At 44.9% G+C, this 23,037-nt stretch overlaps 1 protein-coding gene across 2 annotated transcripts in view; it reads right to left on the bottom strand.

The window, feature by feature from the left end:
• PKM (pyruvate kinase M1/2) overlaps positions 1–23,037 on the bottom strand; it is a 65,435-nt gene that overhangs the window by 20,444 nt on the left and 21,954 nt on the right. For both annotated transcript variants that reach the window (XM_086959236.1, XM_086959235.1), the window contains exons 4-8: positions 20,378–20,509; positions 20,114–20,300; positions 10,969–11,239; positions 3,177–3,327; positions 2,544–2,696 (exon numbers count right to left, since the gene is read on the bottom strand). In XM_086959236.1, coding sequence (XP_086815362.1) covers positions 2,544–2,696; positions 3,177–3,327; positions 10,969–11,239; positions 20,114–20,300; positions 20,378–20,509 — 894 coding nt within the window. The remainder of the gene's footprint in view (positions 1–2,543; positions 2,697–3,176; positions 3,328–10,968; positions 11,240–20,113; positions 20,301–20,377; positions 20,510–23,037) is intronic.

A 23,037-nucleotide genomic window follows, 5' to 3' on the forward strand; every position in this document is an offset into this window, starting at 1 on the left:
GAAGGCAGCAGTCCCATTCCTAAACTGGAAGAAAATAGCAAATTCTGGGGCATGGTAAAAGGGAGGAGAGGGCTTGAAACTTCAGCCAGCCTTTGCTTATCACACACTTTATTTTAGTGTAGGGTGTGTTTGGTTTTCTGGATAGCAGGGAGGCAACTAAGCATCTGAAGATCATAGTTCCTTGCTAATGAAGAGAAAGAGGGTACGGAAGAGCCACACAACAACATGCATTCTCCTTTCCTTAAAAGTTTTTACCCATATGGCTAGTTCCTCATCCAGGTCTACTCCTCATAGTTTGACACGCTTAAGAAAGCAGCAGCCCACAAAGGACGGACACGCCTTGTGGCTTAATACACAGTAGCGGCGTTACTTGTAACATTTCTACAGCACTCTACCACACTAACACTACATATGAACAATACCCTCTTCCATACTATAAGACCTTTTGGTCTGAAATTCAGCGACTATGGTTCTAAATGATTACAGTATGACCAGTTAGCACCAAACCTTTGGCAGAGTCCATATTTCCTTTAGGATAGGATTAAACTTCATCCTTTTCACCCTTATACAGATCATGCAGCACTTCAGGCTTGTACCACCCATCATACTAAAGAACTGGGCAGACAGATTTTGCATACTAAGTGGCATGATTAGGCTGTGCACATGGGTAGAGAATCCTATGAAATTTGCATACCTTAAAGTTTCAATTTATTTTAGGAGAACATATGCACCGGGCATGTACAATGCTTCCTACAGTTCACGCGATGAGTCCATTATTAAATAGGAAAATGTGACAGAACCACAATACCAGTGTCAATTTCAACACAAAGGGTACATGGTCTGGAGTCTGGTTCCAGGACAAGTCCAGCACTACCTGGGTTGTCCCCAATGAATAGCCTGGAAAGTGATCATACTATGTTCAAAGACTGGGAAGAGCCTATGCACGCAGCACCGAGCATTTGGTCCTATTTGCAACATGGTGCTATGACTGGATTTGGGTCTATAAATCACTCTTTGTTTAGGATTGTTAAGTCGTGGTTTTGGGACTAGTTTTCATAATAGGAAGGGCACTTTCTCCTTTCAACAGGTGTCATAATATCTCCAAGTTTCTCAACTCAATCAAATGACTTTTGCAAGATGCCATCTCACCTTGAGCAATTGGTTTCAGATTACTCTGTCCCTATCAACTAACCAGACGGTTGCTCCTGAACCACTTTAATGGTTCTGAACGTTTATTTCACTTGCATAGAACACAATGTCACCAAGGACCAAACATACATTCTCACAAGGCCGCTGGCATCAAAGTCTTGCACAGAACAATGCAAGAGCCCATTGTAAATTATTCTATTCCACACGACTACTATATACCGTATAATAACCAAGCTCAACAGGTAAACTCCCAACTTGTTCCTTGTGTCTGCAGTCCCTCAGGCTTCCCAATTTCGTGATCAGGTTCAAGTGAATATCATGGAATACTTAACCCCAAGGAAGACAATGTTAAAGACAATGAATATCCACCAGCAAACTACAAATCCCTCGAAAATCAGGAAAAGCCAACTTATTAGTTTCCAAGTGTCTGGGTTACGTACAACATCCAGGACTTCTTGAGAAAGCATAAATATAAAAACCACTCAGTCTGAAACAGTCCTATTTTGTAGGGGAAATATAGGATCCGGTGATTAAGTCTGCAGTAAGGAGGGGGACACTAATTTCAGGCTAATGCAGACACTACAGTCGAGGAATGAAAGCGGCCAGAGTGCATAGTAGTCACAGAAGAGCAGAGAATCCTGGCAGTTCAAACAGAAAACTAACACTTCCTGTCTGTTTCAATCACAAAAGATTACAGAATAATAAATCAAATTTAGTAAAAGATCGAGAGCCATTCCTGTAGACTACAAAAGCTTACATCTGTGCATTTCAACAGACTTACACGTACGGGTTTCATTAAATATGAACTACAGCCAAAATAAGAGGGTTCTTGCTTGTTTCTGCCATGGGCATCTGGGGTAGCGACTCAACCGTCTAGTCATTTTGCTACAAGACTATACCGGCAAGTCCAAACTAGCAGAAAGGAGGAAGCTAGTTTGAAAGGAAAACAAACTGCCATAAGGGCATCTTCCATAATCAGAGTACATTACAGGCTTGCATTTGGGAGATGGTGCAGGAGCATACATTCTAATGGGAAATGCAGACGCAGGACACTGCAACATTTTAGGAGATTAATGTAAATCTTAAAAGTGCCTGATCTGTACCAAAGTCAAATGCAGTGGCAGAGCCGGATGTGCACAAAAGCCCAACATTAGTGCAAGATAGGGAGAGTTTGCACGGCAAGAATTCACATAGGCTGTGATACACAGAAGCCAAAGGTTTCCAACTGGCATGCACCTGCAGCACGCCAGTCCAGAGCACAGAGAACAGTTAAATGCTCTTGGTGTAACAAGCGTGCCTGCAGCCAGCCGCATACACACCAATACAAAACAGGTAGGCACAACTGGATTCACACAATTTAAAAGTTCTATTGTAGAGAACTATGCGCTACTCACAGCATGTTGCATTCTGACAGCCTCCAGTGGGTAATCTCCTTTAGCAGTCTCTCCTGACAACATGATGCAGTCTGCTCCATCCAAGACAGCATTGGCAACATCGCTACCTTCTGCACGTGTTGGACGGGGCTTCTTAATCATACTTTCTAACATCTGAAAGAGGAAACAAGTGGGTTTAGGAGATCAAAGAGAAAGCACATGGTTAAGATTGGATCTCTGGATAGGAGAGCGGTACACAACTTAATACCAGAAACCACTTAGACATGATCTTGTGTAAAGCATGTATAACTGATATGGGCAAGTAAGTTGGAGAAACAAAATATGCACAAGACAAACCACTACTCCATGTTGTATTGGATTCATGAGAGGAAGGAAAAACCCTGGGTTCAAATTAATTTGCTGGACACTAGAGTAGAAACCAATTATTCAAATTTAGACTTGGACAGCACCAATAGGCAAGGGTGCACGACATCTCCAAGTAGCTGAATACATTGCCTTGTGCGAGACCTTACACTGACTACTCACAAATGCGTAGCAATTACAAGTGGATGGCATGCATTTATATACATAGCTTGCATACTCTGATGCAAAAATGTATACTGTGTTACATTATATGTAAAATACGTAAAATACCTGTGTGGCACATATGACTGGCTTTCCTGCTCGGTTGCAACGCCCAATCATCATCTTTTGGGCAAGGAATACTTTCTCTGCAGGAATCTCAATTCCAAGATCTCCTCGTGCCACCATTATCCCATCACTGGCCTCCAGGATCTCATCAAACCTAGGTATAAAGAGGATGGTCAGCACACAAAACACATTTATAGTCTAGGGTACACACACACACACACACACACTAAGCAAAGTGTAAGCCAACCAAGTATACCGATCGCTAGTCTCTTTCACAAGTCCCTCACAGTCTGGGCATTTTAATTATTTTATTTAGAGCCTGTTCGCAAAACGAGGCAGACTTCATTAGTACCAAAACTATATACAACAATGGATCATACAATCTTCGGATGTTCAAAATGGCTTTCAAAAGCACAACTATGAATTGAGAAAAATGTAACCAATATCTGGCTGGCAGATACAATTGCTTCTATGAGGACTGCAGTGAAGGAATTAGTTACTTAACTGTAACTGCAGTTTAGTATTGACATCTTTCATATATTCACATGCTTCATTCCCTGTCGAGATGGGAGTCCCCGGAAAATTTATAAGGGTAATGTTACATTAGACAAGAGGGTAATAGACCTAAGGCCTTATATTTAGTAACATATCCAAGTCCTCATTTAAAAAAGGACCACATTTAAGAGAACCAATTAGCTGGCACCACCCTCTAGAACCTTCCTGGACGGAGCTCCAGTCACTCAGATTTTCATAAATACTGTGCATATCCAGAGATACAACTGAGTATTATGTGAGTCCTTCCAAGGGAGGCGGGCAGGTCCCATGTGAATCTATGAAGTACCAATACTGGAAAACTGCAGTTACAGGTAACTCATTTCTTCTCCAGTATTAGGATATCTTTCAAAGATCCACATGCTTGAATCAGAATAAAAACAGTAGTGAGCACTTGGTCATATACATAAGCCATACATATACGAACAGTCAACTATTCAGATGAATCATATAAGCATGCATACAGATAATTTAAATATGCATATGAATGCGAAACAGTAAATGCATAGTTAATACTGGCATAACTAATGGAAGAGAACAGAGAAATGTGCATTAGAAAGGTTGGTGGAATGGAAAGAAGGCTCACCTTTATTGAAATAAAGGTCTTCGCACCGCCTGTCCCACTAGAGCATCCTTCATCAATTCGGAATCCAAGCAGTAATGCTTAGTGAATGTATGTAGCTTTTTCCAGGTTGCTGCTCTACAAATGTCTGAAAGGGGCACGCCAGCAAACAATGCCCTAGATTTAGATATTGCCCTAGTGGAATGGGCACGAACCTTTGATTGTAGAGGTTGACCAGCTTGCTGGTGACAGAATTGAATAACACTAGAGATCCATTTAGATATGATCTGTTTTGTTAAAGGAAAACCTTTTCTGGGTAAGCTGTAAGCTACATAAAGTGGATTAGACTTGCAGAAGTATTTTGTTCTGTCTAGATAAAGTTGTAGGCAGCGCTTCAAGTCCAAAGAATGCAAGGCTCATTCATCAGCAGTTTGTGGATTTAGAAAGAAGGATTTTAAGACAACTGGCTCATTAAGATGAATGTCCGATGGGAATTTAGGTATAAATTTCGGGTTGGTACGAAGTATCACTATCGTTCTTAAATGGAATAAATAGCTCTTGTATTGTGAAAGCTTGAAGTTCACCAACTCTTCTTGCGGACACCAGAGCTAGAAGAGCAGTTTTCCATGAAAGGAATTAAGTCTATGTATTGGCATTAACTGGTGCTTCATAAGTTGAGCAAGTACCATGTTGAGTTGCCATGTTGGAGGTGAGATTTTACAGGAGGAAAAGATCTGAATAGACCTTTAAGAAACTGTTTATCAGTCTGTTTGACCACAAGGAAGAGCCTTTAGAATATCTTCAAAAATGGGAGATTGCAACCAAGAGAATTTTGATCGAAGTAGGAGCCAGACCAGAATTCGCTAGATGGAGGAGTTATGGCAAGACTTTCTCCGGAGAGGAAGTGAGGGGATGCACCTTAGAGCATCCAGACCAGGGCTCGAAAAATCCCACCCCCCCCCAAAAAAAAAAAAAAAAAAAAAAAAAAAAAAAAAAAAAACACACTAGTCCTGCAGGACTAGTACCTTAAAAAAATCTCCTCGATCTAACTGCAACCTACTTGACCTCAGTCTGTGAAAGCGGAGCAAATGTGACCAGATTAGATTTAAAGGCATCTTTATTGCTCATTAACTTTGTGAGCAATAAAAATGCCTTTAAATCTTATCTTGTCACATTTGCTCCGTTTTCACAGGCTGAGGACAAAAGTTGGGTTGTTTTCCTACTCGCCAGAAAGGGCGAGCAGGGCCTAAAAACAGCTCGACCCTGTTAAATTTAGCTCGACTATGAGAGCGGTCAAGTGGAATATGAGCCCTGCAGACGCAGAATCTTTTCCATTTTAAAGAATGTTCTGTTGGTACAGTCTGCTCTAGCACAAGACAAAATCTCCCTGCGCTCTTGAGGAATGTTTAGGTCTCAAAATTCCTGGAACTCAGGATCCACTCAGTGGGTGTGGATTCAGGTGCTGAACTTGTCCCTGGTTCATCGTTAGAAGAGTTGGAAACCGCTTCAGAGGAATCAGCGGCTGCAAGGACAGGAGATGAAGTTCCGTGAACCAATATTGGCGAGGCCACGCTGGAGCTATCAGAATTAATTTGCAAGGTTCTGCTTTCTTGGAACCCTGGGAAGGAGGGGAAACCGTGGAAAAGCGTAAGCAAATAAGCCAGACCACACTATTGAACACATTCCCCGGAGATCTTGTTGGGGATGCCAGCTTGTGAAGTGTTGCCATTTGGCGTTACTGTTTGAAGCAAACAGGTCTACTGTTGGTCTGCCCCACTGGGAGAAGATTCTGTTGAGAGCATCTTGGTTCTACTCACTCGTGGCAGGTTGTCTGTAATCTGCTTAATGAATCCACTATATTTTACTTTCCTGCTCAACAAGATTGTGTTGAATTGTACAATTCCAAATTCGTTGAGATTCTTGGGAGAGAGCCAGAGTTCCTCCATGTTTGTCTAAATAGTGCATTGTCGTAGTATTGTCTGTCCTGACAAGCAATAGAGAATTTTGTATCCTGGGTAGGAAAGCCTGAAGGGCTAGAAAGCCTGCTCTTAGTTCCAAGAGATTCATGTATAGATTTCACTGAGAAGGTGGCCACATCAAAATGATCTGAAGCTCCTGTAGGAAGGCTCTGCAACCTTCCAGAGAAGTATTTGTCCTCAGCACCAAAGGTGAGGCGTGTGGAAGAAAAGATAAGCCTTGAGACAGATAGTGAGGATGAGTTCACCAAGTTAGAGAGGAAACCATTTGTGGAGTCACTTTGATTAGGTCGAAGGTCCGGTTTACCTCAACCCACTGAGTGGTCAAGGCTTTTGAAGAGTTTTGCGGCGTTAAAAGAAGGAGCTTTGACGAGCCCGTCAGATCTAAGAAAACCAGGGGATGATGTGGTTGGAGATATGCAGCTACTGGAGCAAGGAATTTTGTAAAAATGTGCAGCCGACTTGAGCCCAAAATGTAAAACTGAATTTATTATGCCTGCCGGCTACAGCAAACCATAGAAATTTGTTATGCTTCTTGTGAATAGTTATATGGAAATAGGAGTCTTTGACGTCCAAGGATACCTTGTAGTCATTCCCATTGAAAAGCTGCAAGACTTCCTGAATGGTGACCATACGGAATGACTGAAGAATTTGCTTAGATTTCATAAATCTAAAGTTAGCATCCTCTAGTTTTTCTTCTTGCGCAATAAAAACAAATGGGAATAGAAGCCTTACCAGCTTTGATGAAAGGGAACACGCTCTATTTCTCCTTTGTGGATCATCGATGTTCTTTCCAACTGTAACAGGCACAAATGCTTGTGAGCCAGAAGTTGGTGTTGGCGGAGGTGGCTGTATAAATTCTATGGAATGGCCAAATTGTACTAGTTGTAGGACCCCAGCGATCGCTGCAATTTGCTTCCAGTTGGAGAGAATGTGATATTTTGCCTCCTACGTGTGGGGGGGGGGGGGGGGGGGGGGGGGGGTCAGGGGGGTTGGGGAAAGAGGAAGAAATTGCAGCCGGTAGTAGTGAGGTCATGGACGTATTGCAGAACCTGTCATCCAGCCTTCCCTCGAAAGCAAGATTTATTGTAGGCAGTCACCAGCTGTTGTCTGAGCGTACTGTGTCCTGTAGTGCTGGTATTGGAAGGATACCTATAATGCTGGTAACCACCCCGGTAGGATGGCTGGCTTTTGCACCACAAAAAGGGTTTCCTTTGTACTGGAGGGTGCCCAAGGCTTTAGCCAGATCAGTCTTTTTAGATTCCCTGAAGGGCTTAGTTGATATGCTTACTGAAAAGTGCTTGCCCATTGGAAGGCATATCAAGAATCTTGGTCTGGACTTCAGGCACGAATGTTGTAGCCTTTAACCATCCATGGCGCCTTAGGACCGCAGCTCCAGCTAGCAGACAGAAACCAGGAGAAGCGATATCCATCGCACGGTCAATCTCTGAAGTGGAGCGTTCGTCCTCCAGTAAAACTTGTCTTGTGGGAGATCGTTGAGGTCAGGAGCGATGTCTGACCACATCTGTCTGTTCTAGCACCCAAGTAGCCCTAAGGAATTGGATGCTCTCACTGCAAACGCAGACATAGTGGAAAAAAGTTTGCCAATGTTATCTAGCCTCCTACCCTCCTTATCTGGGGTGCTGATAGCGGAGCAGATGGGTTCTTTGACCTGCGTTGAGCTGCCTGGACTGGGGGAAAAAAAAAAAAAAATCAAATCACTGAATCAGGTTTGGGGTGGACCTAGGAGACAGGCACGTGCTTTGCATTTTGTCGAGCCTTGGTAAGACTGGAGGAACTGTGGCAGGGTCTCATTTTAATGCCCTTTCAAATAGTCGATAATGGGCATATGCCTGACCAATTTGTTAAAAAGTTTCCTTGAAATCGTAAAGGAAACAGTCTTGTTGGCGAGTAGGCATTGGAAGCTCAAAACATCTGGATGCTCTTTCCACGAGATTATGAAATCCTCCAATATACTCTGGAGGAGAGTCTAATTAAGGCAGAGAAGGGGACACTAGTAGAGGGATAATGTAATTGTCCCATTCGTCTGGACGCGATTGTGCATCATGGATTTCCCCTTCTTGTTGCTCTTCATCTGTAGATGGAAGTAGCTGCACTGACACTTGATATAGGAAGGGGTGGAGACTGAACTTGTACCGCAGGAGGTGGAGAAAGCGCTGGCACAGGAGCCGGTGCGGACGTAGGGAACCTCTTTTGTAGTCCACAGCATAAATTGTAGGTCAGTTATCAGAGCGGAAGGAAGACATACCATCTCTGGCTGTTGCTGTCGTTGGTCAGGGTGGTGCAAATGTTACTCATAGAACTGATCAGTCTCTTCTTGGTATTAAAACATTCAACTCAGAGGGGCTTTGTGCAGCCCCAAACAAGCTGTCTTCCTCAGCCATCATCTTCTAAAAAAGGAGTTGGTAATAGGGCTTGAACCTTACTAGAAGTTAATGAGGGTGTTAATCTTTGACATTTTTGCTTCAAAATTAATTGTTGCTTTGGATTTTGGTGTCATCTATGAAGTAGTAATCGGTACACATACTGTTGTCGAGTAACCATAAACTGGCATTGGAATGGATGTCCTAGACGTAACTGTAGTAGATGACAATACAGTCATCGACTGAACTTTCGTTGTCTAGTCAGTTAACGATGCAATAAGATACATAGTCGACAGTCAATGCAGGCACAGTCGAAGCACTCATCTTAGATGGACTGGTAGTTGCCATCTTCGGTGATAGCCGATTGTTTATCCTTATTGTCGATGACAAAGGAGCTTGACTCGTCATCAACGAAACAGACGCAGCGAGACGGAGGTGACTGTTGTCATCGACATAGTCACTCCGACGACAGTAAGTAGAGTTATCCTGTATTTGTGTATTAAATAGTCACATTCCACCCGCCGACCTTTCTTGGAAGGGCTCACTTAATACTCAGTTGTATCTCTGGATATGCACAGTGCTTATGAAAATCTGAGGGACTGGAGCTCCTTCCAGGAAGGTTCTAGAGGGTGGTGTCAGCTGATTGGTTAAGTTTTTTTTGTTTAAATCAACACTTAGAAGGTAACAGGCCTAAGGCCTTATATTTAGTAACATATCTTTGTCTAATGTAACATTACCTTTATAAAATGTACCGGGGACTCCCATCTAGACGGCATGGAATGATTCAAGCATGTGAATCTATGAAAGATATCCTAATACTGGATAAAACGGATTACATAACAGATATCCTAGCAATACATAGAACACAAATTACAACTTTTGACATGGATTAGTCACGGAAAGCACAAAAATGCCACTGGTAGAGACAGGTTTCCATGGATTTGAAGTAGTTTTTGGCAGGTTAAAGCCATACTCCTGCAAAAACGTGATCCAAGGAACCACATAGAAGAATGTCAAGCCACATGCATGGCCTTGTAAGCAGTTTACTGTGTAGAGAGACTTGAATCAAATCATACCCAAAAGTGATTAGACTGGTGATTAAGATCTCCGAATTAACAAACCTGATATAACTACTTAGAAATTCAGAAAGCTACTAGTCTCAAACAATGATCCACCAAAATGGGTTTACTGCAAGAAGGGCAGTTAGGAAGCAAGCTTGATTGTACATAGATGTTTTTCCATATCGTAAGTTCAAACTGATGGAATAGGTAGGCAAAACTGGATATGCTATCTGCATAAGCATCTTAAAGTTTGTAATCTGGGAATTTTCTCCCCCCCACACACCTGTACAAAAGGGAGATTGACAGCTATTAAAATCCTAGGGTAGAAGCCACACTACTGGGCAACATCTAGGACTTCATGATAAATCTCTTACAATACAGTTTATGTAATTCCTCAATATGCTTGCAGCAAACCGAAGGAAGCTGGGAAGAGTGAAACTAGACAGATTCCCCTCTCCAGAATTAGTACTCTTGCATTATCTTTCAAGCACAAACATCTTAACCGATCGAAACGGCAACCACATCTGACATCTACAAAATAGGTCAAACCTAGGCGTTTAAATCTACAAAAGCTGGAGAAGAAACACTAATTGTAGGCTAGAACCGCATTATTAAAGAATGTTTTCTTGTCCAGCTCCCCAACTTACCATCTTCCTGCTTCCCCACCCCAAGATTTCAAGCCTACAACAGTTAATTACAGATTTTTTCTTACAGGCAATGGCACCACAGTTGCCTAGGCCATAGTCATTGTATATGCTGCAGCTATTCTAGTACAAACTATCATTCACAACCTTGAAAGTTCCAAGTTGTGTGTATTTGGAGTTCTATTGGATGAGCAAACTGCAAAATCTCCTATGCCAGCACTATTAAACAAATGAGATCGTTCAACATATTGAAATCTATGTAGCTTTGTGCTAGAAAATTAAAAAAAAAAAAATACAATTTTCTAGCTAAGGGAAGGCCAAATTTAGATCTCAGTGAAAGTGAGTATGCCAGCAGTGATACGGCCTCTTAAAACTGGCTCCTCCGGAATAAACTACGCTCAACTTTGTGAGTCAGTAATATTCCTCTTACTGCATACACGGCCTCAGCAGCATCATCACCTTAATTATCACCTCTGGACACACATCATGCACCAATTAGGGTCACTCAGAAGCAGGAGCACATTACCTTTGTAACCTTCACACAGCACCGTGACCTCAAAGAAAAGGACTACCTGCCCCCTCAGAATGCAAACACAAGTAGACATCAGCAGATTACCTGCGCACGCCTTCATGGTTCTCAATTTTGCTGATGATTTTGATATTCTTTCCTTTCTCCCCAAGTACATTTCTGACCGCTTGGACATCTGCAGCTTTGCGAATAAAAGATGCGAACACCATGTCCACATCCTGTGCAACACCAAATTGCAAGTCCTGGATGTCCTTCTCAGAAACAGCAGGAAGGTCAACAGCTGCACCAGGTAGGTTCACCCCCTTCTTGCTACCCAAAGATCCCCCATTCTCCACCTCAGTGAGGACATAATCAGCACCTAAAAAGAAAGGTTAAAAAATTACACACACTTTACCAACAACCGCCCAGCTGTGGCTGAAGGTGCTCATTTGCTGGCCACTCAGCAAACAAAACTACCTCTTGGCCTCCTCCCCACAATTCGTCAAATATGGTTTAGTTATAACAGTAGTAGCAAAGTTACCTGGCCCTATGACACTTCCCTTCAGTAACGCTTTTTCTGGTAGATACAGTATCTGCCTGTGGATTCCTCACTGACCCACCCGCCTCCCCGTTGTCCACTCTTCTATACCTGGGGGGGGGGGGGGGGGGGAAACACACACACGTATAGAATAGCGGACAACGGGGAGGCGGGTGGGTCAGTGAGGAATCCACAGGCAGATACTGTATCTACCAGAAAAAGCGTTACTGAAGGTAAGTAACTTGTTCCTCCGATAGATACATCTGTTAGTGGATTCCTCACCTTGTGAATAGATTCCCACAGCGGTCCCCACTCCCAGAGGAGGGTGTCCACTCTGCTATACCAAGAAATCTTGGAGGACAGAGCGCACAAAGTGGCCGTCCCTCCTCACTTCAGAATCCAAGCAGTAATGCTTCGCGAAAGTGTGGAGGGAGGCCCAAGTCGCGGCTCTGCAGATGTCCTCTACAGGCACACCTAGAAAGAGCAGATGTTGCAGACTTCGCTCTAGTGGAATGAGCCCTTACACCCTCTGGAGGTTCCTTACCCGCCAGGGAGTAGCAGATCTTGATGCATAAACGTATCCATCTTGAGAGCGTGCGCTTGTGCACAGCCTTCCCCTTCCTGCAGCCAGCAAATCCAACAAAAAGCTGGTCATCCGACCTGAACTCTCGTCCGGTCCAAGTAAAAGCTCACCGCCCTCTTAGGGTCCAGGCGGTGATGCCTCTCCTCCTCCTTGGACGGGTGAGGGGGAGGATAACAGACTGCCCCAGGTAGTTCCCACTTCGGCAGAAAAGCAGCCCTGGTCCTGAGAACCATTCGATCAGCATGAATGGATAAAAACGGGGGCTTTGAACTATGAGCTTGAAGCTCACTTACCCTCCTTGCCGAGGTAATTGCTACCAGAAAAACAGTCTTGAAAGACAAAAAGCATCAAGGGACACTTGTGTAACGGCTTGAAAGGCGAACCCAGCAGGAAAGTACGTACAAGGTTCAAGTCCCACTGAGGTACAATAAAAGGAGTTGGAAGAAATTTATTGGTAAGGCCCTTGATGAATCATAAAACGATAGGGGACTTAAACAAAGAGGGCTGGTCCGGCAAACAAAGGAAAGCCGATAAGGCCGACAAATAACCCTTAATAGTTGCCACCGCAAAACCGTGCTGGGCCAAGGAAAGAGCAAATTGAAGAATATTGGACAAATGAGCCCTTAAAGGGTCAATGGACTTCTCCCCACACCAAGCAACGAACTTAGACCATCTATAGGAATAAATGGACTTATTGGAGTCACGCCTGGCTGACAAAATGACATCCACCACATCGTGTGGGAGAGAAAAGGAACTCAGGTTGCCCAGTTTAATCTCCAGGCATGAAGGTGTAAGGTCTGGAGGTGGGGGTGTAGAACCTGCCCCTCCATCTGGGAGAGGAGATCTGCCCTGTGAGGGAGACGGAGCAGCAAGCACGAGGAGAGGTGAAGATCTGTGTACCACTCCCTTCTTGGCCAATCCGGGGCGATCAATATAACTTGGGCCCGGTCTTGGCGAACCTTCCTCAGAACCTGTAGTGTAGTTCCTCTTTTCCCAATAGGCCCTGCGCATTGGAATAACATAAACAGTAGTATAGACGTAGAAGTGCGGATCTTCCAGGTCTCCACTGACTATGCTAAACTTAATTGGGTTTGTTACCAACTAGCTCAGAGGTCACTGGAAACTTTCTTGACTGAATAGGAAGTGATCAGCTTCCTTGGTACAGACAAGGGATTCAGTTTTCCAACAACCGCATAAACATGACAACTTTGCTCCTCAGATAAGAGTCAATCTCTAGGGTCGTGTGAAACAATACAGTTATTTTACTCAGTCAGTTTTGTGCAGATTACTTTCACCAATATGCAGAGAATAGAGAGACAGGATTTTTCAATAAAAATGTATTTATTGAACAGTCTCTCATACAAGAGAAATGAATTGCCACAATTGCAAGGCTAGTTATTATAAAAAGTGCGTACAGTAAAATGAGGATTGCAAAATACTGTAAAAGCATGGATATGGTTTCTTAGCCATACAATGGTTTAAAATGAATAAAACATATACATTCATATATATACATTTAGCCTAACGTACTCAACTGGTGCTTCTAACTACGCCTACCACAGTGTACCTGACCCAAGCCTAATACTTGGGAGGGAGTAAGTAGGTAGCAGTTTTAGTTAAGTCGGTTTTGCCAAGGTTTGCTTCAGGAATTCTCTAAGGGTTTAGTCAACACCATACCTCTGGAATAGAATGTTGGAGGTCTTGTATCTCCTTCCAGGACTCGATATCCCAGTCACTCGCAAGAGTAGGCTGGAAAAGCCAGAGCTGGATTTTCTCGGCAGGAGAAAAGACAGCGTCTTAGTGCGTCGAGGAGGAGGAGGGGTAGAGTCCGCGGGCAGCTTGCATCTGCTGGGGTTTGCAGGGGGACAGCTGTTCAGCTCCTGTGTTCACCACACCATCGTTCGCTCGTTAGCAGCGATAGCAGCAGCGATAGTAGCAGCCGAGTTAGGATCAGCTGCATCAGCGTTTGCTTAAGGTAACGTTGGTAATATTTATACCTGAAAGGTGCCTGGTTTGACGTAAGTTTTTGGACATAAGACGTCAATAAAGATGTCACTAGGAAGTGATAGTCTCAGTGCTCATTAGAGTTCTATTACTAATCAAAACATAGCAAGCGGGGATTTCCCAGGTTGCTGAGTTTATCTTGTTGAAGAACGGAGTGTAATCTAGGAATCTTAGATAGTGGCTTCTGCTGTGTCATTTGCACTAATGAGCTGCAAAGGAAGTTGCAGAGTAAGCGATTCTGAAATGTGGCTGATCGTGTGAGGCCAGAGACGAGTTTCTGAAATACACTTGAACGTTTATGCCATTATAGGGGCATAAATGTATTATAGCCGTATAGGGGCATACGGTCACAGTATCGATCTGGGTCCTAGATTAGAACACTACAAACCCTCAGAATCAAAGGTATGGGAGGAAATGCGTAAAGGAGTTGCGAGTCCCAACTCATCTGAAACGCGTCCCCCAGTGCTCCTTGCTTTGGAGACTGCAGAAAGACATAACGAACCACCTCCGGGTGAAGCCTCCACTCATGGTCGGCTGAGAACTGACCATGAGTGGAGGTCTGTACGTACGTTCAGAACTCCGGCCAGATGATTTGCCATCAGACAAATCTGATGGTCCTAAACCCAGGACCAGAGACGCAGAGCCTCTCTGCAGAGGCACTGCGACCCACTCCTCCCCGCTTGTTGACATACCACATCGCGGTTGTATTGTTCGTCAGGACTTGAACCGACGGACCGAGAACGGGAGGAAGGCCTTGAGCACTAAACGTATGGCTCGTAATTCTAGAAGGTTAATGTGAAGCAACCTTTCCTCTGGAGACCAAAGGCCCTTGACCTCCAGATCAGCACCCCACCCTAGAGTGGATGCATCAGTTATCACTGGCCACCGATGGAGGCAGCTGAAAGGGCTTTCCTTACGACAGATTGTCCTTTACGCTCCACCAAGACAGATCCGCCGCAGTTTCTCTGGAGATCCTGACTGACTCCCTAAGATTTCCGTTGTGCTGATACCACTACCTGATGAGGCAACACTGGAGTGCCCTCATGTGCCAGCGTGCATGGCTGACCAACAGAATGCAAGAAGCCATCAGACCGAGCAGACGGGGGACCTTCAGGACTGAAACAACCGCTCCATTGTGAAATAAAGGAATCTCCTGTAGGTCGCGAATCCTTCGAGGAGGGAATGCACAGCATACCGTAGTGTCCAGTAGCGTACCTATGAACAGGTTGCACTGGGAGGGCACCAGGTGAGATTTGGGTACATTGATCGAAAAACCCAACCTGTGCAACAACTGAGTTGTCTCCTGCAGGTGATGTAGCACCTTCTCCGGCGACTGTTTTGATCAGCCAGTCGTCCAGATACGGGACTACAGGTATCCCCGATCTTCTGAGATGTGCAGCCACCACTGCCATTACCTTGGTGAAGAATCGAGGTGCAGTAGTAAGACCAAACGGAAGGACCGCAAACTGGTAGTGTTCAGATTCAACCGTGAAACAGATACTTCTGTGCAACTTCAAGATGGGAATATGAAAATACGCATCCTGCAAATCAATTGACACCATCCAGTCTTCTCCCAGCAGCACCTGAAGAACCCGAGCAAAGGTGAGCATCTTGAACTTCTCCTGCTTCAGATACAAGTTCAAGATCCTGAGATGCAGGATTGGCCGAAGCCTGCGATCCTTTTTGGGGATCAGAAAATACCGGGAGTAGCATCCCTGACCCATTTCCTGCTCCGGAACCACTTATCGCACCTTTTCTGAACAGCGCCAGGACTTCTTCCTGCAGGAGAAGCAGGTGGTCCTCTGAACAATAACCCTGGCAAGGAGGATAATTTGGGGGAACTCCCGAAAGGGAAAAGCATACCCATTCTCCACGAGATTGAGAACCCAAAGATCCGATGTAATCAATTCCCAATCTCGTAGGAAATGGGTAAGCTGACCCCCCCCACTGGGCCCACATGATCCGGAATGGCAGATCTAGGGCGGCTTTGCTGCGTTGGCAGGGGGCTGGGAAGGGGAAGAGGAGGCGACTTTACGACCTCTGGGACGAGCTCTGTCTGCCCCTGTACGCCTTGTACAGTGTATTTTGCTGCTGCGGCCAAGTTTATTTGTAGGAATGAAAAGAAGATCTGCCAAACCCTCTAAAACGTTTCCCAAAGGTGCCCCTGGTCTGAAGGCCCAACAACTTAGCTGTCGCCCTGCTGTCCTGAAAACGTTCTAAGCAGAACGTGCCTTTTTGCCAAACAGACCAGTCGAAAGTAGATCCATTAATGCAGACTGGACATCTGTTGATAACTCAGACGATTTTAGCCATGCAGATCTCCTCGTAGCCACCGAAGAGCACATGACCCTCGCCACAGAATCTGCTGTGTCCAAACCACTCTGGATCACCTGCCTTGCTGCAGCCTAGTGTCCTAGATAACCTCCTGGAAGTCTTTTCTATCATCCTCAGGTATCTTTGGCACCAACTGTTTTACAGTATCCATCAGGGCGTGGATATAACGCCCCATCAGGCAGGTCGCGTTTGTGGACTTTAACGCCATGCTGGCGGAGGAGAAAACCTTTAGCAGCCTGATCCGGTTTCCTCGACTCCTTTTCTGCAGGAACCTGTGGAAAAGCTCCTGTTGATCTCTTGGAACAGGCAGCCGGGGCCACCAAACTCAGACAGAGGGTGTGTGGACAAAAATTCCGGGTCATTAAGAGCAACTCTATATCTCCTGGCAACAGCCCTAGATACTGCAGGAGCCGACAAAGGTTTATTCCAAACTTCTAAAATTGGCTCTGCTAGGGCATCATTAAATGGCAGCATTGGCTCAATCACTGAAGATGGTGAATGAAGGACCTCTGTGAGAATATTCTACTTAAACTCAGCAGCAGGCAGAGTAATGCCGCCTTCTTTATCACAACATGGTAAGGAGCCACATCTTTAGAGGGTGCATCCGACATGGAGGCTAAATCCCACTCAGGAGACCGATCCAGGCCACTAGCCACCCTCAGGTCATCAAATGGGTCCTCCGACTCCTGCAGCTCACCCTCGTCCATATCTTCAAGAAACCCTTCTTCCTCCATAAGCCTCTGGGCTTCACGCCTCGACCTGTGCCTCACAAACGATGCCGACGGATCCACTGTAGACTGTCAGACCCAGTGCCGGCGCCGATCCGGACGTCGGATGAGGTAGTTTCACACAAGGTAGTTCAGGGTTCGGCATCGGAGTTGATGGATTCGGCGTCGACGATGGCTTCGGAGTCGAAGGCCTCGCAGGCGTCAGAAAATGCCAATGTGGCGCTGGAGCCGGCATAAAGGGCGCAGGAGCACAGGTCTGAGGAACACCCAGACTAAACGCCATCGGACCCGTGAGACCAGCAGGAGCCCCAGTGGGGTACATAGCGCTGGAGTAAATCCAGAACATTGCATTCAGGAACTGCGTTGGATCCTGGCCTGGAGACTGGAAGGCTGGGTACGAACCCCCGGGCTGCTCTTGAGGGCACAAAGTCGACATGACGTCGACCTCTTCGGGCTAGTGCACTGGAGTTGACCGACACGCAGGCAACGGAGCCTCTCTCTCACCAACCACCTCCTCCGCTTCATCCTCCAGACCTGAAGGATGGGACGGAAACGGAGATGGATTCGATATCTGCCTCGGTGAACCTGGCGAATTCGCATGAGACACTTCACCCTCGGCGTCCTGCTCTTCCGAAGCCACCACTACCTTCTCAACCAGCTTCACCTGTGACTTCGGCTTTGAACCAGAGTCCTTCCTTGAGTGAGGCCAGGACTCATGGGTCTCTTAGGTTTCTTTTTTGAAGATCTCGAAGCATGGGCCGAGGAATAGTCCTAGCATGTCCTCGAACGAGACCTTGACCGCCGAGTTCGTGACCTCAAACTTTTCTCCTTTTTGCTTTTAAGTTGCGCCACAAGAAGCTTGGTTTCTCTCTCCCGAAGGGCCTTAGGTGTCATCTTCTTACAAGACGGGCAGCCTTTGACGTCATGGTCGGAGCTCAGACACCATACGCAGCATTCATGTGGATCCGTAATGACATGGTTTTGCCACATTCCCCACAAGCTTTAAACCTGGTCTTCGAAGACATGTCGAGAGAGAAGACAATGAAGCACAATTATAACAAAGTAACAAGGTTACTGCAATCACGCCGGCGTGGGCCCAATATGGTGTTGGTGACTTCAGCGGAGTCGTGCGCGATGCCGTGCCTCTATGACGTCGCCCACGTCAGTGCGAAGCTATAAAAGAATTTCCGAATGTTGCTGACGCAAGGGGATATTCACAAGGTGAGGAATCCGCTGGCAGATGTATCTATCAGAATAGAGCTGTTCAAATGCATATTGTCCCTCCAGCATAAGGAACCCATAGGCATGCAAGCAGGGTACCTGGTAATGAGTACGCCAAGCCCTCCAAATCCCCACCACCATCATTCACCTTTTCCACTAATCTTCAAGGGACTTGTCCTAACATTAAACACTGGACTCCCACCTCAAGAAAGACAGCTGATCCCAAGGCTTTAAAAAAATCTAAATCAAACACTAGTGTAAATAAAGCTTTAGCCTATTTTACAGATGTTTTAGGTCAAGGCAACATAAACATCATAGCAAACACAAGGAGATGGAGCGCTGAAACTTTAGACACTCACCCCCAGTGACAGATGTGGGGTGAATTTAGCTCACTCACTTCGCCACTTCAGTTCAGACCCAGCTATATGCAAATCAGTCTGGACCCTGTGCCTCATGGGACCAGTCCAGCCAGGTCCTTCCTGAACTGGAAACAAGCATCCTGGGACCGGTTTCGGGGTCCCTTGCTCACTTTGCCACTGGATTCAAGCTAGCCTGGCTGATGAGGGGTGTTACCCCAAAACTGGTCCCAGGATGCTTGTTTCCGGTACAGTAAAGACCTGGCTTGACAGTTTGGTCTGGACTGTTCCCATGAGGCACAGGGTCAAGACCGATTTGCATATGGCTGGGTCTGAACGAGTGGAGAAAAGTGAGCAAGACTGACCAACCGAGATCTGACAGGGGGGTGTGGGGGGGGGGGGGAAGGGTTGTGAGTGTCTTATAAGTTTCAAAGCACTGTCCATCATCTCCTTGTGTTCACATAATCATGCCAGCATTTGTCATCTGTTCAACTAACTAAATGTTAACTTAACAAAAACTAGTCATGCCTCAAGATTTCAATGCTCAGAATAGATTTTAAAAATGCCAGAAGCAATAAGTTAAAAGCTGGTATTCAATTTAAAAATCAAACACTTAGCTCTGAAAGTACGCTTTTTGTCAGTCATCTCCTCCTGCTCCATAAAGAACATTACAGTAGGCAGACTGACTTATTTTAAACACAGGATTTGTGGCTTACACCATACCCCATTTGTAAATTATATTCAAACTGTCTACAGTTGCGGCCCAAGAACTGTACACAGCACTGATGAGCCGCCAGGGGCAATGTGCAAAGATTTAGAGTAACCTTCCTACGTGAAGACAATCCCAACATTCCTTTTGCGTTTTCCAAAGACCGGTCCTACCTTTTACACCTTGATTTTCAATACAATCAGCGCCAAAACAGTCTATTGTTGTGACTTCAATTCCTGTGCTCCAACAGCCTGGACATTGTACATGGGTGAACTGAAACCTTGCTCCCACGCTACTTTAAATTTTATTTCCAACATTGTACCGCATTTATTAGCTTACCAAACAAAAGAAAAAAAAGTAGATCAGAAGGAGGGGAAATGAAGTTGAACAGACCGTTGGCAACCACACTATATAAGTTCTGTAATGTTTGAAAGGTAGTTCATCCAATAAAAGGCTTGTTTGTGTCAATACCACGATCTAGAAATGTATGAAAACCTTTCCATTTAGCTACTTTTGTGCAGTTAATTTCACTCACTTTTTGAAACAGTTAGTGGCCTAGTTAAGTCATGATGCAGAACTGCTCCTTGCAGGGACTTAACATTCTAAACTGGCATCATGAATGCTCCTTGAATAAGGTAACCCACAAACCTTTGGGTAACCGTGAAAGAGCTCCCAACACGATTGACAATAACCTCATCTCACCATAGTAAAACAAACACGATTACGAATCCCACTGAACAGCAGCCCAATATTATAGAAGAGTAAAATTGTCTCACATACCAACTTCCTTCACCAACAGGGAGATCAGGCCATCGTCTACGTAGATTTTGCTACCAGGCTGCACGACCTTGGGTAGATTCTTGTAGTCCAACCAAAGAACTTTGTCATCACATTTTTCATTGTAGGCATCATCTAGAGTTATTTTGAGCGGAGCTCCTTTCTTCAACTCGACCTCTGCTGTGCCACTCTAAAAATGACAGGATAGGTAATGTTTCTGATCCACTGACAAAAATGCTCACGGGACAGACTTAAATATATACTTACTCCCTTTATAAGCCCAGTGCGTATCTCTGGACCTTTAGTGTCCAGTGCGACGGCCACTGGGCGGTAGAGAATGGGGTTTGAAGCAAAGCTTTCTGTAGCCTCCCGTACATTCTTAATTGTGCCTGCATGGTACTGTTAGGAAATAAAAAGGTGCGGGGTAAGTAGGAAGAAGTTAGAAATTCAGTATGGAAATTCGGACACTGCAAGTCAACAAGTCATCACTTTGCAAATAAAGTATCAGTCAGCACAGATGATAGACTTCCTGATCGGAATAGAAGCCAACACCCTAAGGATCATGAGGAAAGCATAGGTATTTGTTTGGGTGGGAGTCTAGCATAGGGGAGCAGTGTTTAGTCCAATTCTGCAAATAATCATAAAACAATCTATGAAAGAAAAAAAGGAGAAGTGAGAACCCTCTCTGGCTCAATAATTAGACCTAGTCAGCAGCTTCACTTAACATCAGTTGTGGAGTGCGAACTTGGAGCCATTCGCGAATCAGACCTAAATCTTGGTCCAAATTGAACCAAATTGATGCAGGAAATGACGCTATATTGATCATTTGCAGTATAGATTTTTCGGCAGAAAAGATTCGTAATGAAGTTAGATACAGAGCATCTGTAGGTAGGATTATGAATGACATCCAAAATCTATGGACTTTACCTTTGCCTGCACTTCTGTGCAAGTTTAAGTGTAGAAGCAGGACAGAAGCCGCACATGGTCACCATCAGACTAGTAACACTGCTGGTACGAACTACTCTGTTAACCTGTGGGCAGCTTCACTGTAGATCGTTTCTTGGGAGCCACACAGTTACCTTGAAGAAACTTCCCTGTATCAATGGAACACCCGCCACTGCATGCAATTAATTTCCCTGAATACAGAGGGCATCTGTGCGCTCTCAAGATAATAAACCTGCTTTTGGAAATACTATGGAAAAGCTGAAGTTGTTTGCAGGTGAACGATACCAGAATCGGACACTGGGATTGGGAGGTAGGGTTTTAAAGAGAAATACATGCATTGGGATTTCCAGATTCCTGCATAACAAACCGCCAGTCACATCAGTTTTTTACAAAGCTTGGATGAGAAACCACTTGGGACACAAGGGCTATTGTTTCAGAGGCACAGTTTCAACACAAAGCATTGTTAAAGTTTACTGCAGTAGGCACCTGACTTTAGGCTCAAATTGCAAATGTATTCATACTGGATGTGCTTTCCCTGCTAAGCAGTAACAACTCTCCAAAACATTGACCGAGAAACCTTCAGGAAATATCTTCAGACTCGCACCCGAAAGTATTAGACTGAAAAGCAGAAATACAGTGGACCTAAAGTTGCCAAACTTACTATATACTGCACAAAAACCTCAAGCAAACGTTAGCATATCCATTACATTTTATGCAGTACCTTCGTGAGACATAACCCTCAGAAGTATGGCAAATACATATAGATGCTGACAGACCAGATTCAGGCGAGACTTCCGATGTGAGGACCATAATGGCTTTATTTTAAGCGTCTTCAGCATAAAACCCCCTCAGCTTTAATGCAAGTCAATGGGGAAAGTCGATTCCCCGATTTGGTATTCAAAAATTCCCTCTTACATTGATCAAATTGTTAACATGTATGAATACAAGATGGTTTATTTCAGCCCTCCCACTCATTTTACCATTGGCAGACATGTAACAAGAGCCCTCTGAAAAGTTTATTCCTGCACACCACAGCAGCCTTCCAATGTAATCGCGCAAGGTTAGAGAAGGACACCTCCCCCAGCAGACTGTCTATTAATAGTTCAGAGCCACGATGGATTCCGTTTCCAGTGACCTTTTGCTAAAGGTCGAGAGAAAAATCTAACGCCAGGGAAGGCACCAGCCAGACACTCACTGTAATGAGTCAATATGACAACTCTAATGGATGGAGACAGGGCAGCAGAATATGCAGAAGGGGCAGGACGCAGATTCACAGCACATGTGCAAGCAGCGTTACAAAGACTGGCTTAAGTGCAAGCGTCAAAGCTACACTAGCCCAGTCCTCACCAATACCTTACACCGAGATGGTCTTTCAGCACCTCCCTCTTACTTCAGTGCCATCACGAGTGAATTTAATATTTCTCAATCCACTGCTCTTGTCGGATCAGTCCTTACTAAAATCACTTTACGAAGCCAGTTTACTGGTCTGCCATTGTCCACTTGGACTGGTTTGGCCCTGGCTCGCCTTGCCCCCCTCCTGCTACAGGCCCTGAACGGAACAGCAGAATGCAACCTCAACCTAGACACCCACTGCAATGACTGGAAACTACATCATAGTCACCATCTTCACCTGCCTGCCATTAGACGAAAGCAGGGTTACCACTAGTCCAACTGAGGTAGAGCAAGTTGTGAAATAGAAGCAAGCAGAGGTAATGGCAGTGTTGGAGTGAATGGCCATATATAATGCTGTGTATCGAAGACCAGCATCATGGCCTCGCTTCCCACAGGGCATTGACTCTACTAAGACAAGCACTATAAAGCTCTGCTCTTATTCACGCTAGTCAAAATGCATAGTACAATTATTGCTTAGCAACCCCTGGAGAGACCCTCTCCCACTTCCCAATAAATAGCTATTCTACACCCCCCTCCCCCCAATGTTGCCCCAACCCATTATTTCCCTCCCTGAATACCCTAGAAATCAT

The sequence above is a fragment of the Lissotriton vulgaris genome, chromosome 2_2 (assembly GCF_964263255.1).
Source record: "Lissotriton vulgaris chromosome 2_2, aLisVul1.2, whole genome shotgun sequence".
Lineage (NCBI taxonomy): Eukaryota > Metazoa > Chordata > Amphibia > Caudata > Salamandridae > Lissotriton > Lissotriton vulgaris.